The 22,238-nt window shown below is 41.6% G+C and overlaps 1 protein-coding gene across 6 annotated transcripts in view; it reads right to left on the reverse strand.

The window, feature by feature from the left end:
• The window catches only part of rimbp2 (RIMS binding protein 2), a 70,463-nt gene that overhangs the window by 5,844 nt on the left and 42,381 nt on the right, over nt 1-22,238 (reverse strand). Inside the window, exons 6-24 of one of the 6 annotated variants that reach the window (XM_038703746.1) lie at nt 20,881-20,931; nt 20,434-20,454; nt 17,771-17,975; nt 17,051-17,199; nt 16,306-16,385; nt 15,547-15,656; nt 14,596-15,468; nt 11,551-11,702; nt 10,326-10,991; nt 9,927-10,076; nt 9,120-9,281; nt 6,753-7,535; nt 5,535-5,643; nt 4,907-5,032; nt 3,371-3,552; nt 2,979-3,147; nt 2,746-2,808; nt 2,045-2,148; nt 901-972 (exon numbers count right to left, since the gene is read on the reverse strand). In XM_038703746.1, coding sequence (XP_038559674.1) covers nt 901-972; nt 2,045-2,148; nt 2,746-2,808; nt 2,979-3,147; nt 3,371-3,552; nt 4,907-5,032; nt 5,535-5,643; nt 6,753-7,535; nt 9,120-9,281; nt 9,927-10,076; nt 10,326-10,991; nt 11,551-11,702; nt 14,596-15,468; nt 15,547-15,656; nt 16,306-16,385; nt 17,051-17,199; nt 17,771-17,975; nt 20,434-20,454; nt 20,881-20,931 — 4,227 coding nt within the window. The remainder of the gene's footprint in view (nt 1-900; nt 973-2,044; nt 2,149-2,745; nt 2,809-2,978; nt 3,148-3,370; nt 3,553-4,906; nt 5,033-5,534; nt 5,644-6,752; nt 7,536-9,119; nt 9,282-9,926; nt 10,077-10,325; nt 10,992-11,550; nt 11,703-14,595; nt 15,469-15,546; nt 15,657-16,305; nt 16,386-17,050; nt 17,200-17,770; nt 17,976-20,433; nt 20,455-20,880; nt 20,932-22,238) is intronic. The other 5 variants (XM_038703745.1, XM_038703740.1, XM_038703743.1 and 2 more) reach the window with 5 other exon arrangements.

Raw genomic sequence — 22,238 nt, forward strand, 5'->3', positions numbered from 1 at the left:
ATGACATTGAAATACTGTAAATAAATAACATTGTTTCAGTGTACAGTCAGTCTTATATTATATGTAATGTGGGGAAAATGTAAAATTAAATGATTTCATTCTAACAAGACCCTGTTTAGCTGCTTAAAGAGTTTCACTTTTGACATTACAGGAGAAACAACTTTGAGGACTAGCCAATGTGTTTGGCAAAATAGCCGTTTCTCATGCAAGAACATAATGCTTGATAGGCATAGTGCAAAAGTTTCTTTTAATGAAATCCTCAAGCTTCCTCAACTGGAGCAGTTTTAATTACTTCTACTTTGTTTCTGAGATATACATGTTTTATAATTGTTATATAGTTGCCAAACTTAACCCAGAATTTGAAAACTGCTGAATGTATTAGCAGAATTCTACAAAGCATAATTCAGCGTGCTGTCACCGGGAGCACACAGCAGGCTTTTAAGCAGCTTCTTACAGAAATGCTTTTTAGGAATTGTAGTTGACTGATATATTTTTTTATGTACACAGGCTTATACTTTTGTCTTTTTATCAAAGAAACATATTCTTTCTGAAGAATTTGTTCATCTTTTTTTACCGACGATCCAACAGGGATGCATATCATTTTATGCACATACAAATCCTGGGAAATGCTCGAAGTAAAATTTTGTCTATGCAGAAAATACACGTTTTTACGACAGGGACCATGGATACCCAAATTGAATCCTCCCACTTCACAACTTTGAGTAAATTTGCACAGATGTGTTTTTTTTTTTTTTATGTAAATCTGTGCAGTAGTTATCTACTGCCAATCAGGTGTACTGTAGTACAACTACAACTAAAGCACTCCATTGTGTTCTAAATAGTCAGAAATAAACAGAAACAGATGCCCAACACATAGAAATAGAAATGTGTAATACTTACGTAGTAAAAGCCATCTTCATCTATTTCACCGAAAACTGTGATGACGTCACCGGCACAGAAAGTCAATTCAGCCTGTCAGAGAAGAAAGAGCCTTGAGATGCATGTGGCCTGTTGTACTTTTCTTGTTTAAAGCAGTTTAAGTGTGCCAAGGACACTCCAAAACATCAAATCTACTGGGGTTTGATGAGTTTGAAATGCTGTGCTTCCTTCTCCAAATCAATGTGATGCATCTTAAACACGAGTGTCAATTCAGTCTTGGCAGACAGACTGTTGCAACTGTAAATGCATCAGATGTTGGAACTTTGAAGACAGGATTGCAACACACTGGGCACATCTCTCCTTTGGGATTCTCCAAAACACAACAAACCAAACAGCGTATGTAGGAGACAGGTCGACACAGAAGACCAAACCGAGGAGGGGAGATGCTGGCTCGGGCAATGCATGAGGGGCTTTATTCATGACCACCGGGGACAGAAGGCGGTGGCCCATCATCCAAAGCCCACCTCCTCGTTTGCACTCCAACAAACGGGGAAGGAAACACACATAGAGCAGACAGTACCGTACCCTCCTCACCCTCACTCACCTCCTCATTCAGTCTGTTGCCCTCATACTGTGTCGGTGGCAGTGCCAATAGAAAGGTGAGAGTAAGTGAACGGGGGGAGGGGCAAAGAAACAGCATGGGAAAGTAATTCAATCCTCAAGCTTACAAAGTGCTAACTGTAACTTGGCAAGGCTCAAGTCTTGTCATCACAGTTAAGTTGCCCGATAACCCGCTTTAAAAACCCAAACTGTCTTCCAAATTTTTGCACGGATTAAACAATGTACAACACATTCATTAGAGTGCTTTAGAGGTGGAGAGAGGATTTACTAAATCTTTAGACAGACACACACTAGCTGTTTCCTCTTGCTCCCCGTCCTCTGGCTGTCGCTTATTATTTAACAGACAGACACAAAAGTGATGTCGATCTTCTCCTCTAATTCTGCAACAGAGTGAATAAGTGAAATACATCTTCCTCTTTGCGCCTGTGCAACTCAAAATATTTTGTGCTTTGGTTTTATGCACTTGTTAACATGATGGTGGTGACAGAGAATGGTCAAGACAAAGTGAATAGCTGGAGCCACAGGAGGACATGGCGGACAGTACCTCTACATCAACGTTAGGGGAGCTCTCGCGAGGGTCGTAGTCGTACAGAGCCACCATTCTCCGTGTTGACATCGGATGCTGACGGCCACTCCGCCTGTTCCTCTCTATGGAGAGGAAAAGTAATAAAATATAGAAGACTGATCAATGGGAATAATGTAAAAACTTTACAGAAGAATGTGATGACCAGTGATGATACATAGGCTGTGTCCGAAATCCCCACTCATTCATTACTCCCTACCCCCTATGTAGGGAGTTGAATGTAGAGCACTATATAGTGAGCTCACTCGCATTATTAAAACAACACTTTTGGACACCACTCCAATCGTTATTTCGGCACCATTAATTACATCATTGCTGTCGGACAATCAGTTTTTTCTATCAGCACAATGCATGATGGTATATACGGCTTGGTTGGTGACCATCGGTTGTACACTACTTTTCAAAATGCATTTTGGGTACATTGAGTGGACAATATAGGGTATAATAATTATCACTATACATTCGGACAGCACTACAAAATGGCAGTGGGAGATTTCGGACACAGCCATAATGATCCATGATTCCTATGTTCATAGATCGGGAAAGCTTAGTTACAGCAAATATAGTGGGAGTTCGCTAAAAGCAGTTCAGATGAATAAGGATGGTGAGAAGTAAAATAAAAAGCAGTAAAGACCAAGCAGGGAGCAGAAGAGGACACAGACCTCTCTTGGACTTTCTGGACCTGCGATTTATTGAGCGGCCATCTTTGAAACGGTCACAGTTCACTTTACAGGAAAGCAGAAAAACAATTACGTGGGGAGAGTAGAGGAAAGTCAGTAAAAGACAGTTCAGTAGAGCATTGACTTGATCAGATAGACACAGAAGGTAGAAGGCAAAGTAAAAAAAAAAAGACAATAGAAGCAGAGATGGTCCCTGTAGGAAAATGATATCTCACCCAACTTCTCCACAGGAGTGTTGAGTGGCAGGAAGCCCTGTTTGAGGAGCTGGTCCATCATTTCGTCATCCTCTGTTTGGATCTCAGAGACCATGTTACAGGGGATCAGACCCACTCGGTCTCGGACCTCTGCCCTGTAGAAGCCATCCGTGTCTTTGTTCCCGAACACCTAGAGGAACAATAAAGTGTCAGAAAACAACAGACAGATAACACAAATACTGCAACTCGGATTTGCAACTACTACTATTTACATGTAATTCTAGGCATTAGCTAAGACAACGGTAATAAAATACAGATAAGAAATCTAGTAAAAGCTTTCTATTTAATCTTTAGTGAAGTATAAATCATATCCATCAGCGGGTCACAGTGGTGTCTTAGAGTCAAGCCACCACCTTGATAATCTGGCCTTCCTTGAATGGCAGCTCCTCATCAGCAGCGTCAGGGTTGGGAGACATGGACATGGGGTCATAGTCAAACAGAGCGACAAACACACGGGTCATCTCCTCCGGCTCCGATTCCTCATAGTAATCTGGGGAGCGCCGTCCCCGCCCGTGCCTGCGCCCGCCATAGTCGTCTGAAACATAGAGGAGGCCTCTGCTGCTACTACCAGCCTTATACAGCCACGCTGGCTGTAGAGGCAATGAGAGCAGAAGATGTCTCTTTGTTAGAGCTGACAGGGGAGAGGGCGATGAGATGCATGTGTGAAAAAAGAGCCAGCAATCGAATGCGATTTAGTCATAATCTCTTTCACTTTGGAAACGATACTCCCGTTGTGTTCTCGCAATAAAAGCAAAGGATGCTTTTAAATTAAACGCTCGGTACAATCGTATAGCACACAGCGGGGTTCTTTGTTCACACATCTCTGCTTGCTGGCGTGACAGTCACTAAACATCATAGAGCACAGTACAACACAGCACAGACAGGAAACACAAGCAGTTTTTGGGGTGCAAGGGAAACTCAATGACTGCACACCAGGAGGACACAAGTAACACTGCACTATTGTTCATTGCTGTTTCACTGCCTTATCTCACAGAGGCTATTGACATGCATGCTTTCCCGGGATTGGACATGGCGAGGCGAGCATTACTACTTCAAATGCAGGTGTACTGTCATGCTTTTAGGCCACATCTGGAAACAATGTGCAGTGAAAAAAGGAGGCACGTTCCCAAGGGACATAACACATCAAATGCCCCAGCAGTTTCTGGCAACGCAGATATCAGCGACAGTGAGGGGGAAGGGATGAACCTGATATCAGTTACCCATGCTTCTCATGTATCACCATGTTGAATGTTTCGATGGCAGATTGTTAAGTCTGAATAATGGCTCAAAGATACTGCAACCAGTACTAACTAAGCAACTGAAAAATATTTTTTGGAAGATGTAAAATGTGTTTCACTGGTGTAAAACGTGATTTTGATGGCAGCACAGGTAATGAATGTGCAACCGAGTGATACCAACAAGGCAAGAATGCACCAACTCATCCAGTAATGCGTCTTTCCTTCTCACTGTATTGTAAACAGGTCATGCAAAATTAACAAAGGAAACAGGCTTCTGGCTCATGAAGGCGTGAGGAGAAGGAAAAGAGAAGGTGGCAGAGAAGCTGAGGAAGAAGAGGGCGGGCCAAGTTGCAGTGGGGTGGGAGAGTAGCCCAGATATGGAGGGTGAATGGGAAGAGTGAGTGAGTTGGGGTTTCTTGGGATTGAAGGAGTAGGAGTACATACAGGGAAAGGATTTTCATTCTCCAGCAACGGGAAAAGTGGCCAGTCTTGTCTTCCCCCGTCAGCTTTATTCAGCTAAGCTAAGCTAAACTAAACAAAACAGTTAACTGTCCAGCACAGAACAAAGACCACCATGATATCAACGATTCTTAGCCTTTTCTGACATTGTCAAGGCCAATTGTCATCTTGGAGAGAAGCTGCACCACATACCAGATTGATCCTCTGAGGACATAGATCGCCATATCCTGCGCCGAGCTACACTGCCATAGTAAACATCCTCCTTGACGGGTGAGAGGTTCCCCTCACTCCCCTCACTGTTACTGTCCATGGTGATCTCTATAGAAGACACCAATCACAACGTTACGGTCAGAGATCCCCCGCACACACACTCTGCTCTACCCCATGGCCCATTCACTCATGCTGAAACAGTAGGATGATGAGGTTGCCCTGAGGTGGGGGGGGTGTACAAGGCAACAAGTTTCACTCTGGAGTCACTGGGTGTAAAACAGCAATGCTTGCACTGTTGCGGGGAGGTCAAATTGGGTGGTCATGTAAACATGTTAACCCACAATAAACACAGGCATAGGGAGTGTATCTGGGACAACTTTACTGAAAAACTGCGAGTGAACATTTGGTGAATCCAGCTTGTGAGGATGAACAGCTACAGGGTGAGCAAACACCCCACAAAGTAAGGGTCTACGTGGTTGTTAAAGCTCTATGGGAGAGATGTACAGCTCGGCTCACATGGGTAAGGGAAACACATGGTATAAATAGCACAAACATCAGTGGCCCTGCAGGTGGGGGATGAGACGTCTCCTCATGTGGTGACCTCACTAACCAATGGATGGGATGGGCCGTTGCTGAGGGGGGGTGCCGATGTGAACCAGCCTCCTCCCTGAGTGATCCATGCGATCAGCGCCTCCATGTGATGATGAGTTCCCAATGATCTTTAGAGTAAAAAACAACAGATTCGAGGTTAGAACAGCAAACCGCCTGCATTGCGAGGATAAGTAAACATTTAAAAGAATCCCACAATCCTGTTAAAACAACTGAAAAACCATAAGAGCAAATGATGTGACTTCCATTTGTCCTTAGGGAGGCAAAATAATAAAAACAAATCCATAAAACAATAAAGAAACCCAACAAACCATCAAAACAAGTAAATCAAATCAACCCCAACACAACAATATGGACTGGGGGTTTGGAAGGGTCAGATGTTTAGCTAAAGACCATTTGTTTGGTTTGTTTTGTTCTGTGCATGTCAACTCCTCGATGAGAAAAGAAAGCAAATGACGGCACAGGAGACACAAATGATGAGTAAAGAATAGAGAGAAAGAGTGGATGAGAAGAAAAAAAGTGGAGGGTGTGTATGATTGAGAACGGATAAAGATGTGGTTAGATGAGCAAAGACATTCTAGTTTAAGCCTGGGGCTTTGTATTACAACAATCAAAACTTTCAATACAAGAAAAATGATGATGAACAAGAGAATATTTGCTGAATCGAGTGAAAGAGACAAGCAAGAGATAATGAGTATGGGTTAAAGGCTAAATGAATCACTGCAGGCTTAAAAAGTCTTGCTTTGGACTTATTTGGTATGTGAAGCACTGAGAGGTAGGAGATGCGGAAATAAAGCTTAAAGCACAAAGTGCAGCTCTAGAGGGCGAGATATGGAGAGCAACAAATGAAGCCGGCAGCTTGCAAAGAGAAGGCAGAGAACAGAAAAGATGGAAGCACTGCACTGCACAGGGACTTTCCTTTAAATGGAACATTTCCTTTCAAAGACATGAGAAGTCAAAACTTAGTTAAATGGCCTTTAGGTAATTGAAAGCTTTACTTTAAAATCCACCTGACATTCTGAGTACAAGCAAAGTAATTCACACAAAATAAAACATCAAATCAGACCAACCATGAACATGTGATAGCTTGTTACAAAATGAAAAACAAAATGCCAAATAAAGAAAGGGGGTACTCATAAATAAAAACAGACAACATTAAGAAAACAGAATGGCTGCAGCTTGCTGATGGAAAGTACAGCAGAAAGCCTGAATCACACACCAGCGGCTGGTCCCGGTTGAGCCTGGACAAAGACTGGGCCCTAGCCTCCCTGTGGGGGCTGTAATAGACACTGTCCAGCTCGTTCAGCCTGCCCTCGCTCAGGGCACCTTCCCTGGAGTAGTTTCGCTGCCCAGACTCCCGACCAGGCCCAAAGTGCTCCCTGTTCCTAAAGTCACCCCTGTGTACCGACTTGGCTGCGGTCACTGGGAGACTGTCAGAGAACTCCTCCTCCACGCTGCACTGACGGGTCAGAGTTCTTTTACGGCCCATAGCCAGCGCCCGCCTTTCTACCGGGCCTTCACAGTGGATGATTTGCACAGATCCCCGCATGGGGCTCCCATGAGCATAGTACCCTCGATGACCCCGGCCTAGAGAGCCTTCTTCCTCACTGCCACAGTCTAAACCACTGTCAGGACTCTTTGTGCTCTGGCGGTTGGGTCGTCCCAAGCTGCGGTCGTCTGGGTTGTAGCAGTAGCGGCTGTCAGTGAAGCGAGGGGAGGAGCGCTGCCGCTGCAGGTGGCGGGAGTGCTTGCTAGGGGTGAGATGTTTGTGTGTGTGGGGGTCCTGGGGGTACGTCCTGCGCTGAGTGTGTGGCGTTCCCGGCCGCCCGCCGTCTTCAAAGCACAGGCGCTGGCCCATGCCGTCCACGCTTTCCAACTCTTCCTCAGCCACCTCGGGGATGCTGTGGAGACGCTTGCTACGGAGCGACTTCTGCTTCACCACCTCCCTCTGGAGGTCCCAGCAGTCTCTTTCCTCCGCTAAGTCCTGACGCTTATAATACGCCTTCAGTTGTTACCAGAAGGCAAAGTTCCACATTTTCACAGTTCAGTTAGAGTTCAATTGAAAAGGTTCAGTTTAGATTTTTGTGAGGGGGTTTGAAAAGTTTTTCGAAGGTTTTAGAACAGGCAGGAAACAACACAGTATGTGAATAGAACAAATGGGGGGAAAGACAAAATAAAGACAGAATTAGTCATTTGTGGCAATGTAGTAAGACATGCAGTCTCATTCCGTGAGGAGGAAATGGCATGCTCTGAAGAGGAATCTGTGAAGGCTCAAATATGGAGTGATAACTGATAAACTGAGTATAGGCACGAAGGTTAAATGTGGAAAAGGGAATTTCATTTGTGAGAAATTAGAAATATCCAAACAAAAAGTAAGTGAGAGGTTTAGTTAGCGATATGGGTGATCAATGTGGATGAAATGAATAAATAAATCTTTAAAAAGCCAAAGTTGAGTGAGTAGAAGAATCAGCTGCTAAGGACATAATTTATTAAGACACTTCTTTAGATTACAAATGTAGTGATACATACAGAACTTCCTTATTTGTACTCACAGAAAACAATAGCAGAAGCAAATTTGACAATTCATCTGTAACTATTCTATATACTATTATATAAGCATTTAAATTAGTTATTGTTAAATATCTAATTAAAATGCTTATATAATTACTATGCATATGTTAAAATAATACAGAAACATAGGGGGATGGATAATGTGCAATAGTGATTTACAAATAGATGGCGATGACAAAAAGGAGATGCAGCATTAGTGTATTTAAAGACTAAATACACCAATGAATGCCTCTCATTAACACCACATTACTAAGTAACTGGAAATAAACAGGGATAAGCAACCTAAGCAAATTTGCAATTATTCAGCATTAATTTTAATACTGTATACTATATCACAGAGGACCAATCAGTCACTACAGTACCTCTCATAACATGATGCTTTTTTCATCATGTCGTCACACGTGGCTTTACATCCACACATCCCCACTGACAGATCAAATGAAGACAGGATCATGTACCGACAATGTTAACATCTACATCGACAACAGAAAAACTAACATTAGGACGTGACAGACAAACAAAAGTGAATATTTCCATTTAAGTACTCACTTAAATGAGATTCCCATATGCACTTCATATGCCATGACCCTTTGATACAGTACAGTATATTAAAATTTGCACTTCAATATCACATTCCAACATCTGACTTTTAACACTTGTAACACTCCTTTGGTGCAGTATAAAAAGCATCAAAATGCAATGCAAACCATAAAAAACTGTGATTTTTGTTTACAGCCTTCCCCTCTAGCATGCTGTATAGTTATGTATACACAGCCATTCCAATGAGCTCAGCCTCGAATGAATAAAGCAGTGCTGGAGGGGCGGGGTGGAGGAGCAGGCTGGGGTGGCGAGGCTGATTCAGCTAACGCAAGGCGGGGGAGCTCAGCCAGGCAAAGCCACAATGGGCCTGGTTGTAGAGCCTGTTAGAGAGAACAGGTACCTCTGCAGGTGGCAAGACCCTCCCTCCCTCCCTAAACTTCTGGCTTACTACGGACTGAAGGTGTGCAGTACGTACCTTAAGACTGTTGTGAGAATTGATACTGCGCCTGCGGCCCTCCTCTAGCTGCATCTCCGAGTAAAGATCTTCCTCGTCCTCCTCCATTATGTCGGACAGGTCAGAACCCCGGCTACTCTCTGTGTGGTACTCCTCACTGTGGCTGTAAGGGTGATGATGGTGCTAAGGGAAGACAAGACAGAGCATGTTAATAAATTCATGGTTTGATAATCTTTTTAATTTGGTGACATCTTTGGTGCTGGATTATGTGGCAACAGTCACCATTACCAAAGAGATGAAGGAAAGTACCTACACTTCAGAATACCACAGCACTGACTGATTAGCCCCAATGATGTCACCAAGACTTGGACACCTCCATACAAGTGCAGAATCAGCTATAAATTCTCATTGGCGGGCCAGCATACAGAATTTCCTTTAGCTGTCAATATGTATGTAAACAAGTCTACTGAATGGAGACTCCAGCTATTGGTTGATTTCCAATCAAAGCCAGAATGTATTTTCTACCAACAATTTCAATGTAGAACCCTAAACATTAACATTAAGTGAACACTTCTTTCTCCTTCCCTTATAAGTGTTTTTTTTTTTTTTTTACATGAAGGACACAAAATTCTAGAAAATAAAAGGCTATAATATTGACACAGTACAGAGTACAAGACAGGCTTCAATTTGATCTGATTTGACAGGATGTGATTTGATCCAGTTTGATTTTGCCCACATGTAGGTAACAGATTCCGTGCTCTTCTAGAAACAAGTGATGCACACTCACTGATTGGCTGAGCACAGCTTGTTGTGTTTTCTGTAAAGTACCTGTCTGCCCAACTCTGAGCCTCTGAGGAATTCGTCCACCGAGGCTCCTCTCCTCCTCGCATGAGGAGAGTCATAGCCATCCTCCTCCTCATCAGAGTTGAGTGGATGCAAGACGTTACCTCGCTCGCTAAATATATTCCTTTTCTCAACCTAAGAGAAATGAAAAGATAATTTTCCACTTTTTGCCTATGTAGTTTCATAATAACTTTCAAGAGACAAACAGTTCTATTTTGAAACCAATATTTGCTGTGTTAATAGTTTTTAAGTCAAGCTGATTTTCAGAAACAAGTGACAGATACATCCATTAGCAAAATAAATAAAAATCAGATTTCCAGGCTTGATACAAAATTATATCACATGGTGAGATGGATGCTGTTTTATAATTAAATCCCCACGCACCCGGTTGCCCTCTGCAAACACTCTCTGGGCAGCTTCTCTGGCCATGGCCTTGGCGATGGTGTTGGGGATGGGGACTCCCTGAGGCTGCGGTAGGATCCTCTGAGGAGAGGGCGATCGCCGTGGCTGGAAGTGTGGCGGCTCCAGGTTGGATCCACGCATGGGAGGCAGCGGAGAGGGAGACCGCTCCCAGGGCTGGGCTGACTGCAGGCCCGCCGCATGCTCTTTGGTTTCTGGCTCTCTGGCACTTACTAACGGTTTGGACTTGGGCATGGGGTGGCGCTGGAAATGAGCCTGAGGATGAGGAGGGGAGTGGTGGATGGGCTGTGAGTGCGGTTGTGCGTGGGGCAGCGTGTGGGGCTGGACTCGAGGCAGAGGCTGCACCTGGGGCTGAGGGTGATTCGGGGGGTACGTTGATGGGTAAGGAGGATGAGTTTGTGAGTGTACCGGATGGGACTGCGGGTGGGGGATGGGGTGGGGAGGTGCAGTGGTTCGGTGGGAGAGGCGTGGAGACCCCAAGAGATTGTGCGGGATGATGGCCACGGGCGAGTCCTGGGACTCTCCTTGTGTTGATAACGTCCTTACAATGACTTCCCTGGCCTCCAGGCACTGAATCCTGTTTAACTCCACGGTCACATAGTCTGCTGTGGGGTATAAGACCTCTGCTATCTGCATTCACAAAGGAACCAGAGAGTCCTTACCAAAGGGCAATTCAGAATGTCAACATACAAAAGTACTTACATGCATATCTACATGCATTTATAGCTCTCTTATCTGTTGGCTGAAAAACCTCATTTTCAGAAACATCATAAACACAGATTTGTGAATGTTGGACCTTCAGCACAATAAACTGGACATGTTTTAACTTTAACTATAGCACCCACTTCAGGCCTGTTGGAATATTGTCACATGATTTTTCCTCTGTCCAGCGTGCTGATTTTGGTTTTATAATAAAATGAACACTGTCATGGTTGATAGGCACATTTGCACACACGCAAACACAAAACAAAAACAATTGCTGCATAGTGACACAGCACCATGGAGCCTGTTACAGCTTATTTCTTAAGTAATGCTTGTCCTGAGGGGCTGAATATAGGCATTGTATCATTTCTCCAGGAGATGGCAATAGAGTACTACTCATAGTAGTAACCACTGAGGAAAGAAAAGGCTTTTTTTAAGAACTCTATTGTAAGATTAAAAAAATAAACGTTGTTCTGACATTTGGTACCTTTTGTCCCTTTGTGCACACGGCATAGCCAATCACACTGGCACCGTTGGAGGTTCCTGAAGACGACAGAGGCGGAGGCTTCCATCTGACCTGCAGGATCCCGGGCGTCTGACCACACTGGACCTGCACTTCCTGTGGAGGAAGAGGGGGCCCTGGGGAGCACAATACACACACTGGATAAGGAGAGAGAAAAAAGACAGCTCAACAGTGGCTGAATATTTCTGCCAGTCTGATCAAAAAAGAATGTGGTGACCTCTGTACCATGGACTTACCGCATTCAATTACCATTGCATGTTTCACATCTAAAGTACTGTATACAGCCTAACCTTGTGGTATTACCAAGAAGTGTATTAAAAACATAATGTATAACAAATTCTAAAATATTCTAAAAGCATATTATTTTGTATGTGGTCAGTGACAGCTGAATGTAGTATTTATAAGTAAAAATTGGAATTTGTAGGATTATTTTGTTGTCTATATGCTCATCTCTTTGCAGGTTCATGGTGTGTTTCCCACGATTTATTCATACGTGTATCAGGCGCAGTCAACCTTCTGACTTTTGTTGTATGTTCAGCAATATCCTGTTGCCAGATTCTCACTGGCAATATTTTATGGAGCATCAAAAAAAAAAAATTCCAACATCTGTAAGTGCTGCCTGCATACTAATCAACATACCCATCTGTGCAGTGCTGCTGCTCCCCTGCAGTCACACAGTGAGAGAGAGTGAGCAGATGCAGTCAGCAGTATCTCAGAGCTGCAACGTGCAGCTGTTTGTGTCCAAGAATCTACATCAATTCAATCTTAATCACATTTCTACACTGACTGTCAGCAGACAACATGCACAATCTTGGAAAAGCAGCAGTGGCTGTTTGGAAATTTCATTTCCTCTTGTCATTTTTAAACTATGCTTGTCATAAATAAGCTCCTCTGAGAACTGAAATGAGTGTTTAAATTAATATTTTAGTGGAGCCACTTTCATTAGTACTGGACACAAAAAGCAGACAATGATATGCAGGCACAGAAGTGGAGCCTGCTCCATGTCACTAATATTAATAAAAATGTATTACTACGAGCTAATGAAGTCACTTACTTGAAGAACACATGCTGAGTGTGAAAGCCTAAAACAGTTCCTCCAGACACTGTCCTTCTTTACTGACAACAGTTATCTGCCACCAATACTGAGACTATTTCAGACATCTCTAATTAATATGTTCAATAGATAGATAATTTAATGCTAACTCAAGTTCCATTAGTTCGTCAGGTGCCAACAGAAAATATCAATTCAAACTTCAGCCTCACTTTCTCTCTGTCCTCCCCTCTCTTTGCCTCTCACTTACTCTGTGTCTTCCCTTTCATCCTTAGTTCTATTCATTACTTGACTTAATAATCTCTCTGTTATGTCCTGTTTGTCTGTAATTTTCAGAACTACTTCCACTTTATTCTGGTAATTCACAATGGGAGTTTTGGTCTCATTTCCATGTTAAATAAAGGTTAAATAATCACAATCCCATCCCTCTCAGCCCTTTATCATACAAAAAGCAACAATATGACAGTCACTATATTATATTTATATATATATTTATATATTTTCTGCACCCACAATCGGCTTACTATATTGACTGTACCTATACATTTACACACAAAAAAGTGCCATAAATAAATAAATAAATAAATAAATAAAATAACTCTTATCACATTCTCACTTTTAAAGATTTCCCATAGCATGATAGTCAGGCTGTGAGACCCAAGTTAGTGCTGGCAACAGCAGAGCATCAACAAATCCTCATGGGAGAAGAAATCCCAGAGATCTACACTCACTATTTACACTAATTTGGCTTTGAGACACTCCCGTGTTTCAAGTGTTATGTAGCTCCATTCAGCAAATGCTTTTTATTGATGGTTTCTCACTACATTTTTTCTCTCTTTTTTTCTTTCTACCATGCATGTATCTTATTGCAGCAGTACACACATAAACCCTTGAGGGCAATCTTAAAGTGGCTGGGGAAAACTGAAAAGGGCTGAGATGTTTGTCATGTTTGTAAATGTAAAGGGCTCGAAGCTCAGTGTGCTGGGTAAATAAATAGATTGCTGTGTTGGATGTAAATTATCAGATGGCTTTCATTGTGAAATATCAGATGACTTTGAAACAGAACAGAATATTAGACTACAAGAATGGCTATCAGATTGGGGGGGACAGGAGAACAATGCTTCCCCTTTATCAGAAATACACCTTTTACACAAAACTTACAAACTGACTACATTTTCAGAACTAAGACTTTGGTTTGCCTTTTTTTCAGCCGCAGATGCCTATTTTTTTCGATAAAATAGCTCTCTGATAAACCCACTGTACGCCAAAGTACAGTGGCCAAAAATCAGTTAATGTTAGTTTAGGTAGGGCTCTGCTTTGGACTAAATGCTAACAACATGCTGATGTTAAGCAGGTATAATGTTAACCTTGTTTACGTCTTACTTTATCTATATTAGCTTGCTAACATTTGCAAATTAGCATTCAACGAAAAGTCCAGCTGAGGAATTGGTCATTAGCAACAAAAGTAAAGGACAAATTAAGATTTTGAGCCAATGATTGTACTAAATGAAAAAAATCAATAAGATACATTCTTGGGGCACTATGGATACTTGTACAAAACAAGAAGAAAGATCTATTTGCTATAGTTCCAACAGGATTCGGTAAGTTTAATTTACCAACTAGCTACATCTGACCACGAAGCAGTGGATGAGAGTCGTGCATGTGTGATGTAATGTAATGTACATCACACATTTCGTTGCTCTGATTGGATGTCTATCTAATTGCATCCAGAGCATGAATGCATTATTATAAATGGATAATGGCCCCAAAGGTGGTGACTATTCACTCCGGTGAGAATTGCTCGAGGCATTTTGGTCTTTGGAGTCCATTGACCCAAAGACCAAACAGAACAGAAAATGAGCTATACAACAATACAACACATAGAAAAAAGTCCCTACGTTAATGTGGTTTACTAAACAGATAAAAGTACTAATGTGAGTAATGTTTTGGAGGCTGACCTGCAGGCTGAGTGCAGAACTCCACAGAGATTTCCCTCTTCTCCCTTTGATCCATCGGAAGCTGCCAAGGCACCTGATGTGGCTGCGCCACAATCTTTACCTTGTAAACGGTCATGGGCTTCAGGTTGAAGAACTTGTACTTATAGCCCCCCGCCTTGACCATGTCGTACTCTGCACCGTTGAGGAAGATGATATGACTGTAGTTGCTGTTGCTGGGCATCCAAGAGAGCTCAGCAGAGATCTGCGTGATGCTGTCCACCCGCAGGTAGTAAGGTGCCACCACAACATCCTTTCCCACGAGCATAGTGCACCGGAGCTCGTCCGACGGGCCACGGTCAGTAATGCTCTGCACTGAGATACGGTAGGTGTTGGTGACCAGATTGAGCTTTTCAATAAGAGACTTTGTCCTGCCCCCGTAGGGGACACTCATGCGGACCTCCTTATCCACCAAGACATTGTAGCCACTGATGGAGCCCCAGCCTGGTGGGACCACAGGAGGATCCCAGCCAATAATCACACTCTTGGCTAGTTGTTTGATCAGGTTGATGCGGCGGGGATAAGGCACAATGTCTTCACCAACCTCGTCAATGCTGACATCCAAGGTTCCTGTCCCATTGCTGGAGGAACCAAGGAGGTCCATGCCCAAGCTGCTGGTCCTTAGACAGTCTAGTTTACTGTCAGACAGCCGACTGCTTATGCCTGTTCCCGTTCCTGTGCTGACCCCCACTCTCTGCAGCCCCAGGCTACTGTGGTTGAGGTAGCCAGGTTCTTTCGTTACTTTGTCCCTGTGTTGGACGGAGGATGTCTCCTCATCTTGGACAAAATCCACAAAATTGGATGGGACGAGTCCCCGCTGTCCATCCAGCAGCTCTCCTAAAAAATAAAAAGGAGAAGTTTGTGTTGTGGTGATATTAAGGACAAAAGATTAAACAATACCAAGGCAGGTCAGACCTTCGTAAAAGCCATCCTCATCCATTGTCCCGTAAACGTAGAGGTACTTCCCGGCCACCAGTGGAAGCTCTGCCTCAGGATGCTCATTAGGTCCGTCATAAGGATTGTAACTAGAGCAAAAAACATAAATAAACAATTCAAACGGCAAAGTGTAATATTTTACTTTGTTTTTTACAATTACTCTCCACCAGGGTTTTTTTGTCAAAAACTCCAATTTTCTAAAATGGAGGTCGAACGAAAAAAAATGATTTCCTGAGTGATGCTTTGAAAATATTATGTTTGTTTCTATTTTTATTTTGGGTGTTTTTTATAAATATGAGGGTGCTGAGGACAGTGTGGCTTGAAAGCTCTGCCCCTGTGCTCTGAGGATTCCAATTATTTTTTTGTGCTGACGGGTAATTGTCTTTAGAGTTAAAAACACTGAATCAGCTTTAAGACCACAGACTAAAGCTCAGTGAGAGAGCTCAAAAAGATTTGCCAATGACTTGTCTACACTGAGCAGCCAGTTCAGTTTACTGTTAAGAGGTATGTAAGGGACTTTTGGCCACCTCTCTTGTTAATTATCACCCTGTTAACACTTAATCTGAAAATGCAGTAAAACCACAAAAAATATTTGTAAGGATTTGAAAGAACTTGATGGAAACAGTAAAAGTTTCATCCCACATTGACCTGATTAATTCCACAAAAGGTTGTATTGTTTTTTTTATCTGTTTGACACTGTTTATAGTGAATTAGCAATCGTGCGCTGTGTATACGTACCTGTACCGGGCAATACATAGACGAACCTTCCCCGTGAACCTGGGTTTAGACCTGGTAGTTGAGCTGAGCTCTTTGTCCATCTAAAGGAGGCAAAAAAAGGCCCAAAAAATCCTATTTTCAACATGAAATGTTCCTTCCTTTTGTCTTCCACCTCATATTTAGAAACTCAGAGTGGCAAACTTTTTATGTTTTTTGCATCTTGTGGAGAAAGAAACCATTAACTCAATTTAACTTTTTGTATAAAAATGCCAAGCTGTTCGGGGAAAAAAGTTATTTCAATCCAGGTGCTTGTGCTCTGTAATACAGTGAAATTCTTCCCAGAAAAAGATCTTCTTCAATTTAACCTGACATCTTCAATATGCCAAGTAATTCAAAAAAGTACTTAATATACATGATATTCCTTTTGTTTTAGTTTATTGCCTCCTGTGCACTAAAAATATTTTGTTCAGTCCCAAACAGCCAGCATGCATGAGTAAAACCAGGAAGCCTCCTGCATCCCTGCTGTGTGGATTTTCTCTTGTTCGGCCAAAACACATTACTTAGATTAAAATGAAGCACCATTTATTTTAATAGTAATTGTTACAAAGTGCTGTCTATCCTAAAAAACTGTCATTTAAGATGTTTAGATTGTCTTGCCTTGGCAGCTTTAAGTGTGTTAGACTGATTTTTTTATATAAAAGTGTAAATGGAGTAAGGTGCAATAAAGCAAAAGCCAAATGGGATAGAAACAGAGACTATCAGATACCTCAGAGAGGAAAGCCCGTGCTGGGCTGCGGGCTCGACTGCGAGTGAGGAATGTTGGCTTGACAGAGAGGAGCTCGGGCTTGTCTCCACTGATCTGGAGTGGTCGGATGAACTCTGATATCAAAGATCTGCTTGTTGGACCCTCATTGCCTGTGGAACAAACAGTATTATGGTAACAAGTCAAGTTTCTCTCTTGACACTCTCCTTTAAAAAGGTACTACTACTTAAATAAATGTTATTTTCTAAATATTTCTGTTAAGCAGGCTATCTCAGTACTGTATTCTTCTGTTTCTAATACTTCTTAGCAAGAGTTGAATGATACATACTACTATAATTAGTGAAGCATTTGTGCATTCACAAAAACAAGTCATAAACAAACAAAGAACAAGTTTTGCCAGCTGCGGGCTATTTCTCACCATGATTGATTATTTCATTAACAGTCTGTGTTTACTGCAGATTAAATCAGAAGCCTCCCAGACTTAGCTCTCACATGGCAGAAATTATACATGTATTCAATTGCACAGCGCTTTAGGAGGAGTTGGCTACATCAATTAACAACTACAACCATTAACTTCAGTCATAAATGAGATTTCAGCCACTTGAAACAATGACAATCATAATTACTATTTTCTTTGCTAAAAATACTTAAACATAAATGTATGACTTAAACATATAAGAGTAAAAATACAAGCACTGAGCATCAATATGATTCCACACATACCTTTTCCTATGGGGGCAGCAAGTCCATTAAGGAGCTGTGACAAAGATTTGTTTGGCGACCCAGGAGATTCACATAAAGTTAAGGGTTCAGTGCTGAGAATATCAAACTTCCCAGCCTGGAGCCGGAACTTCTCCAGCTCTTTTGACAGGAGGTTGAACTGCTCACTCTGAGTCCGACATTTTTCCTCCAGCTCACGAACTTTGGCCTGATGATGGTTAAGGAGCACGGTCATTGATAGGGGAGTGAGGGACACAGGCAGACAAACAGACAGAAAGAGAATAAGAAAGACAGACAGATAGACATTGACAGGGTGATAAAGGAAAACAAGAAGACGAGGAAATTAGGAAACCACAGGATGCGGGACTAAATATTCTTCACACAGAAATAGATTACACACGTGTACAGTAGGTACGCATATGATGCTATACGTCTACGGTCTACACACAGATATAACATGGAATGAGATTTACTGAAGGAAACACGTGGATCAGTCATTACAGAAAAAACACCTTGTTATAATAACTTTTTAACTACTCCTGACTGTACTGTATGAAAATCACATGCACAACTACAGTTAATGCTAATAATTCTAAAAATAAAAAAGCCTTCAAAGCAGTATGCATACCCACACTACACAGAGGCTGATGATATTCTATATTTTTACTTACTGTCAATTATTCCGTTGAAAAGACCAAAACCAACAATAATTTAATCCTACTGACGCGTATAGCCTGAAATAGCTTATTCCTCTGTGCCATAGAGCTCGATTGGCTTAACGTGGACAAAAACTATGAAAACATGCAGCTGCACTGTTGCACTGAGTGACACGTTTCGTCGTTATTGTCGTGAAAATTGTATGTAATAGCAATAATAATAATAGTAAAAGAAAATAATAAATGTAAGAGGAAACAATTTTCTTCCATAACAGTTATGATGGACATGGGCACTGGAGTTTATGAAAGTCAATCCCACATACACAGTCCTGCTGCTGTAAATACTCACAAGAGGACCAAATGTGTATTAATCCGCAGCTGAAAACAGTCCCACGGAAAATGCACTTGCTTCCACTTTGGTAATGCTTGCTTAAAAACTACAGTGTACAGAGTAAATAAATAATATATATATATATTTATTTATTTATTCTGTATAGTCACAAGTGTTTATTTAAATTTTTAAAAAAGGAAGTTATTTTCAAAAAAAGCTTTGCACTGTAGTGTGTATATATATATGTATGTATATGGCGTGAGAGCCGCAGACAGGAAGCTGGTTGGTAAAAATTGTTGGCTGTGGTCTTTTCATGGGTAACATAGTAAAAATATGAAATAACGCCAGCCGTTTACTCTAAGAGCAGAAAACTTCATTGCACAAACTAACACTGACAAACTGAACGTAATTGTTGGGGCAGGTATAATGAAAATTCATTAGTGCTAGAGCATGATTTCTCAAGTTGAATGATCACTTGATGATGCTGAAAATCACTTCTCAATCTCAAACTGACAACAATCTGAATCAGCAATGCTAAAGCTACCATGGAATTTCTTAGCACTGCCCAACACACAGAAATGCCCCCTAGTACTTCTTCAGTACGTTTTAAACTGTTCGTTGTCCATTTCATGCAAACAGGTTGTTGCTGGATAAAACATGCTGTTAGCAGAAGCAACAGAGGAATTCCTGCATTTGTGAAAGAGAATTAGTAAATTAAGAGCTACTCGTTTTAATTAGCATCATACAGTCATACAGTGAGCTGTATGGCAAGTATACAGTTTTTAAAAACACATGCTGGATAACATACATGCAATGCTACAACATTAAAAGGATCACATTCATCCCAGTTTGGCAATGTGATCCTTATATAACAACAGTCTTATACACTCAAAAAGCTAATATCCACTATATGCATCAATATATAGCAATATATAAATGGAATGATTAATATTTATCTACTCTGAAAAACTAGAAATTGTAAAATATCTGCAATACATAAAGACTGTTTATTCTAATTAATCTTACTAATAAAATAGATTTTCTGCATTCATTTATTGTCATATGATCTTTTTGTTTGTTCACAGCTAAACACACACTTTTAACACGTGTTTGGTTTTATAAAGTTAAATTTGCTCGCCTCAATATGTTGATGGGCTTTGATTATGTGGAACTGAGGTCGGTCACTGAGGCCCCAGGCATTCGTCTTTAATTGAAGTCGATCCATATTCGGAAACTTGATTTTACGAGTAGAATCTTTCATCAATTGATAAGCGAGTGTAGCTGAATTTGTCTTTATGTTCAAGTCAGAAAGACCTCCAGTTTATGCTGTCAGTCATGTTCCAGACTTTCAAAAAGCCCTCCACTGAATGGGAAATGTGAAACAGAGCTCAGTGGGTAGTAAAGCCCAAGAAAAGAAGCAGCCCTGAATATTTCTGAAAACCAAAAAGCAAAGATCACACATCAGATTAGTTCTTAACTGATGTATGCTTTATGTTACCTTTTACCTTTTGAGTACCACTTGTATGTTTATTGTGCTCATCAATACAAAAGTTTTGATGAATCATTTGGTTTGCATCGTGGTGTTACATCACCATACCTCATGGATCAAAGCAAACATTGGCTATAGTGGAAAGGTGTAAAACAAACAAAGTAAATAAATAAAAACAATTCTGAAATACCTGCATGCTGTCCAAGTGGTTCTGTATAAGCATATACACACACCCATTCAGTAAAAAGAGATGCAGGAAAGAAATAAAGCACAATTACACATGTGATCACTCATACACATCTTGAAAGCACAACACTCTTGAAACAATTTTGTTGTTTATTCACCTTTCTGAAAAAGGCCATTTACACAACTCTGTTAAGTTTGAGATGTACTTCACAAGTAAATTTAACAATAAAATAAAAAATAATATCTACTCAGCCCAGGATTTGTATTTCAAAAAAAATAAAAAATAATAAAAGATCAAAAGCAAGAAATTTCAGGTAGTGAGGTCAAGCAGAGCAGTAATGGCTCTAGGCATTAATAGGTGTGCCCCGAGGCTGAATAGTCCCCTATCCTACAGCAGCAACCACATAAACACACACAGTCAACCCCCGCCCCACAGAGTCCAGACCCTCACCTCTAACAGATGGACAGCGCCTTCATGTTCCTTTTTAGCCTCAACCTGAGCCTGGGAAACACAGGGTGCAGTGTTTCAGTTCACTTTCATTTATATTGCAGCTTAGTTTCAGTTTAAACACCAATGAAAGACCTTCACACACAAAATGGAAACACCTTTTCATTCATTATTGCTCAGGGTGTAAATGGTTGAAAAGAAATCCACCATCTCTGTCCACAGTACATGAGGCCACGGTGAAGGCTATTGGCAGATTCTTTTCATCACATTTAATATTTACCAGCAGTACCTTGATTTGAGCAGAACTCAGTCACTACTTAACAATAATTGGCTCTGAATGGTTGCCAGACAGGAAGTTACTGGTGCCAAGAAAGAGTGACTCATAAAACGGCTAAGTGTTGTTCGCATTAAACAAATGAGATATAATGTGTTAATTAGTGAGCTTTAGACACGCTGGTAGCTGGAGTGTGTTACCTTTGGACAAAGCCAGGTTAGCTGTTGCTGTTTTTTAGTTTGCATGCTAAGCTAAACTAACTGACTGTTAACTGCTGTAGCCTTATAGCTAAAGGACACGGTGATCAAGTGCCTCCCCCCACCTCCTAGAAAATTACAGCGTGGCCACTGCCCCCCAGGGAAATTGAGTTTGAAAAACCTTAACTACGTAAACTGTCCTAACATTGTAATCCCAGAATCGGAATCAGCTTTATTGCCAAGTAGGTTAACACATACAAGGGATTTGCTTTGGTATTTTGGTACATAACAATAAAAGTGGAAAATATAGGAAAGAAGAAGCAAGTACTGTAGATATCTCTTACTCTGACCGAAACCAGATTGGTTTGTATCTACAATACACTCACCTAAAGGATTATTAGGAACACCATACTAATACTGTGTTTGACCCCCTTTCGCCTTCAGAACTGCCTTAATTCTATGTGGCATTGATTCAACAGCGTGCTGAAAGCATTCTTTAGAAATGTTGGCCCATATTGATAGGATAGCATCTTGCAGTTGATGGAGATTTGTGGGATGCACATCCAGGGCACGAAGCTCCCGTTCCACCACATCCCAAAGATGCTCTATTGGGTTGAGATCTGGTGACTGTGGGGGCCATTTTAGTACAGTGAACTCAGTGAAACCAATTTGAAATGATTCGAGCTTTGTGACATGGTGCATTATCCTGCTGGAAGTAGCCATCAGAGGACGGGTACATGGGTGGCCATAAAGGGATGGACATGGTCAGAAACAATGCTCAGGTACGCCGTGGCATTTAAACGATGCCCAATTGGCACTAAGGGGCCTAAAGTGTGCCAAGAAAACATCCCCCACACCATTACACCACCACCACCAGCCAGCACAGTGTA

The sequence above is a fragment of the Micropterus salmoides genome, unplaced genomic scaffold (assembly GCF_014851395.1).
Source record: "Micropterus salmoides isolate LMB-PRFRI ecotype aquatic unplaced genomic scaffold, ASM1485139v1 Ms_hic_scaffold_7, whole genome shotgun sequence".
NCBI classification, from domain to species: domain Eukaryota; kingdom Metazoa; phylum Chordata; class Actinopteri; order Centrarchiformes; family Centrarchidae; genus Micropterus; species Micropterus salmoides.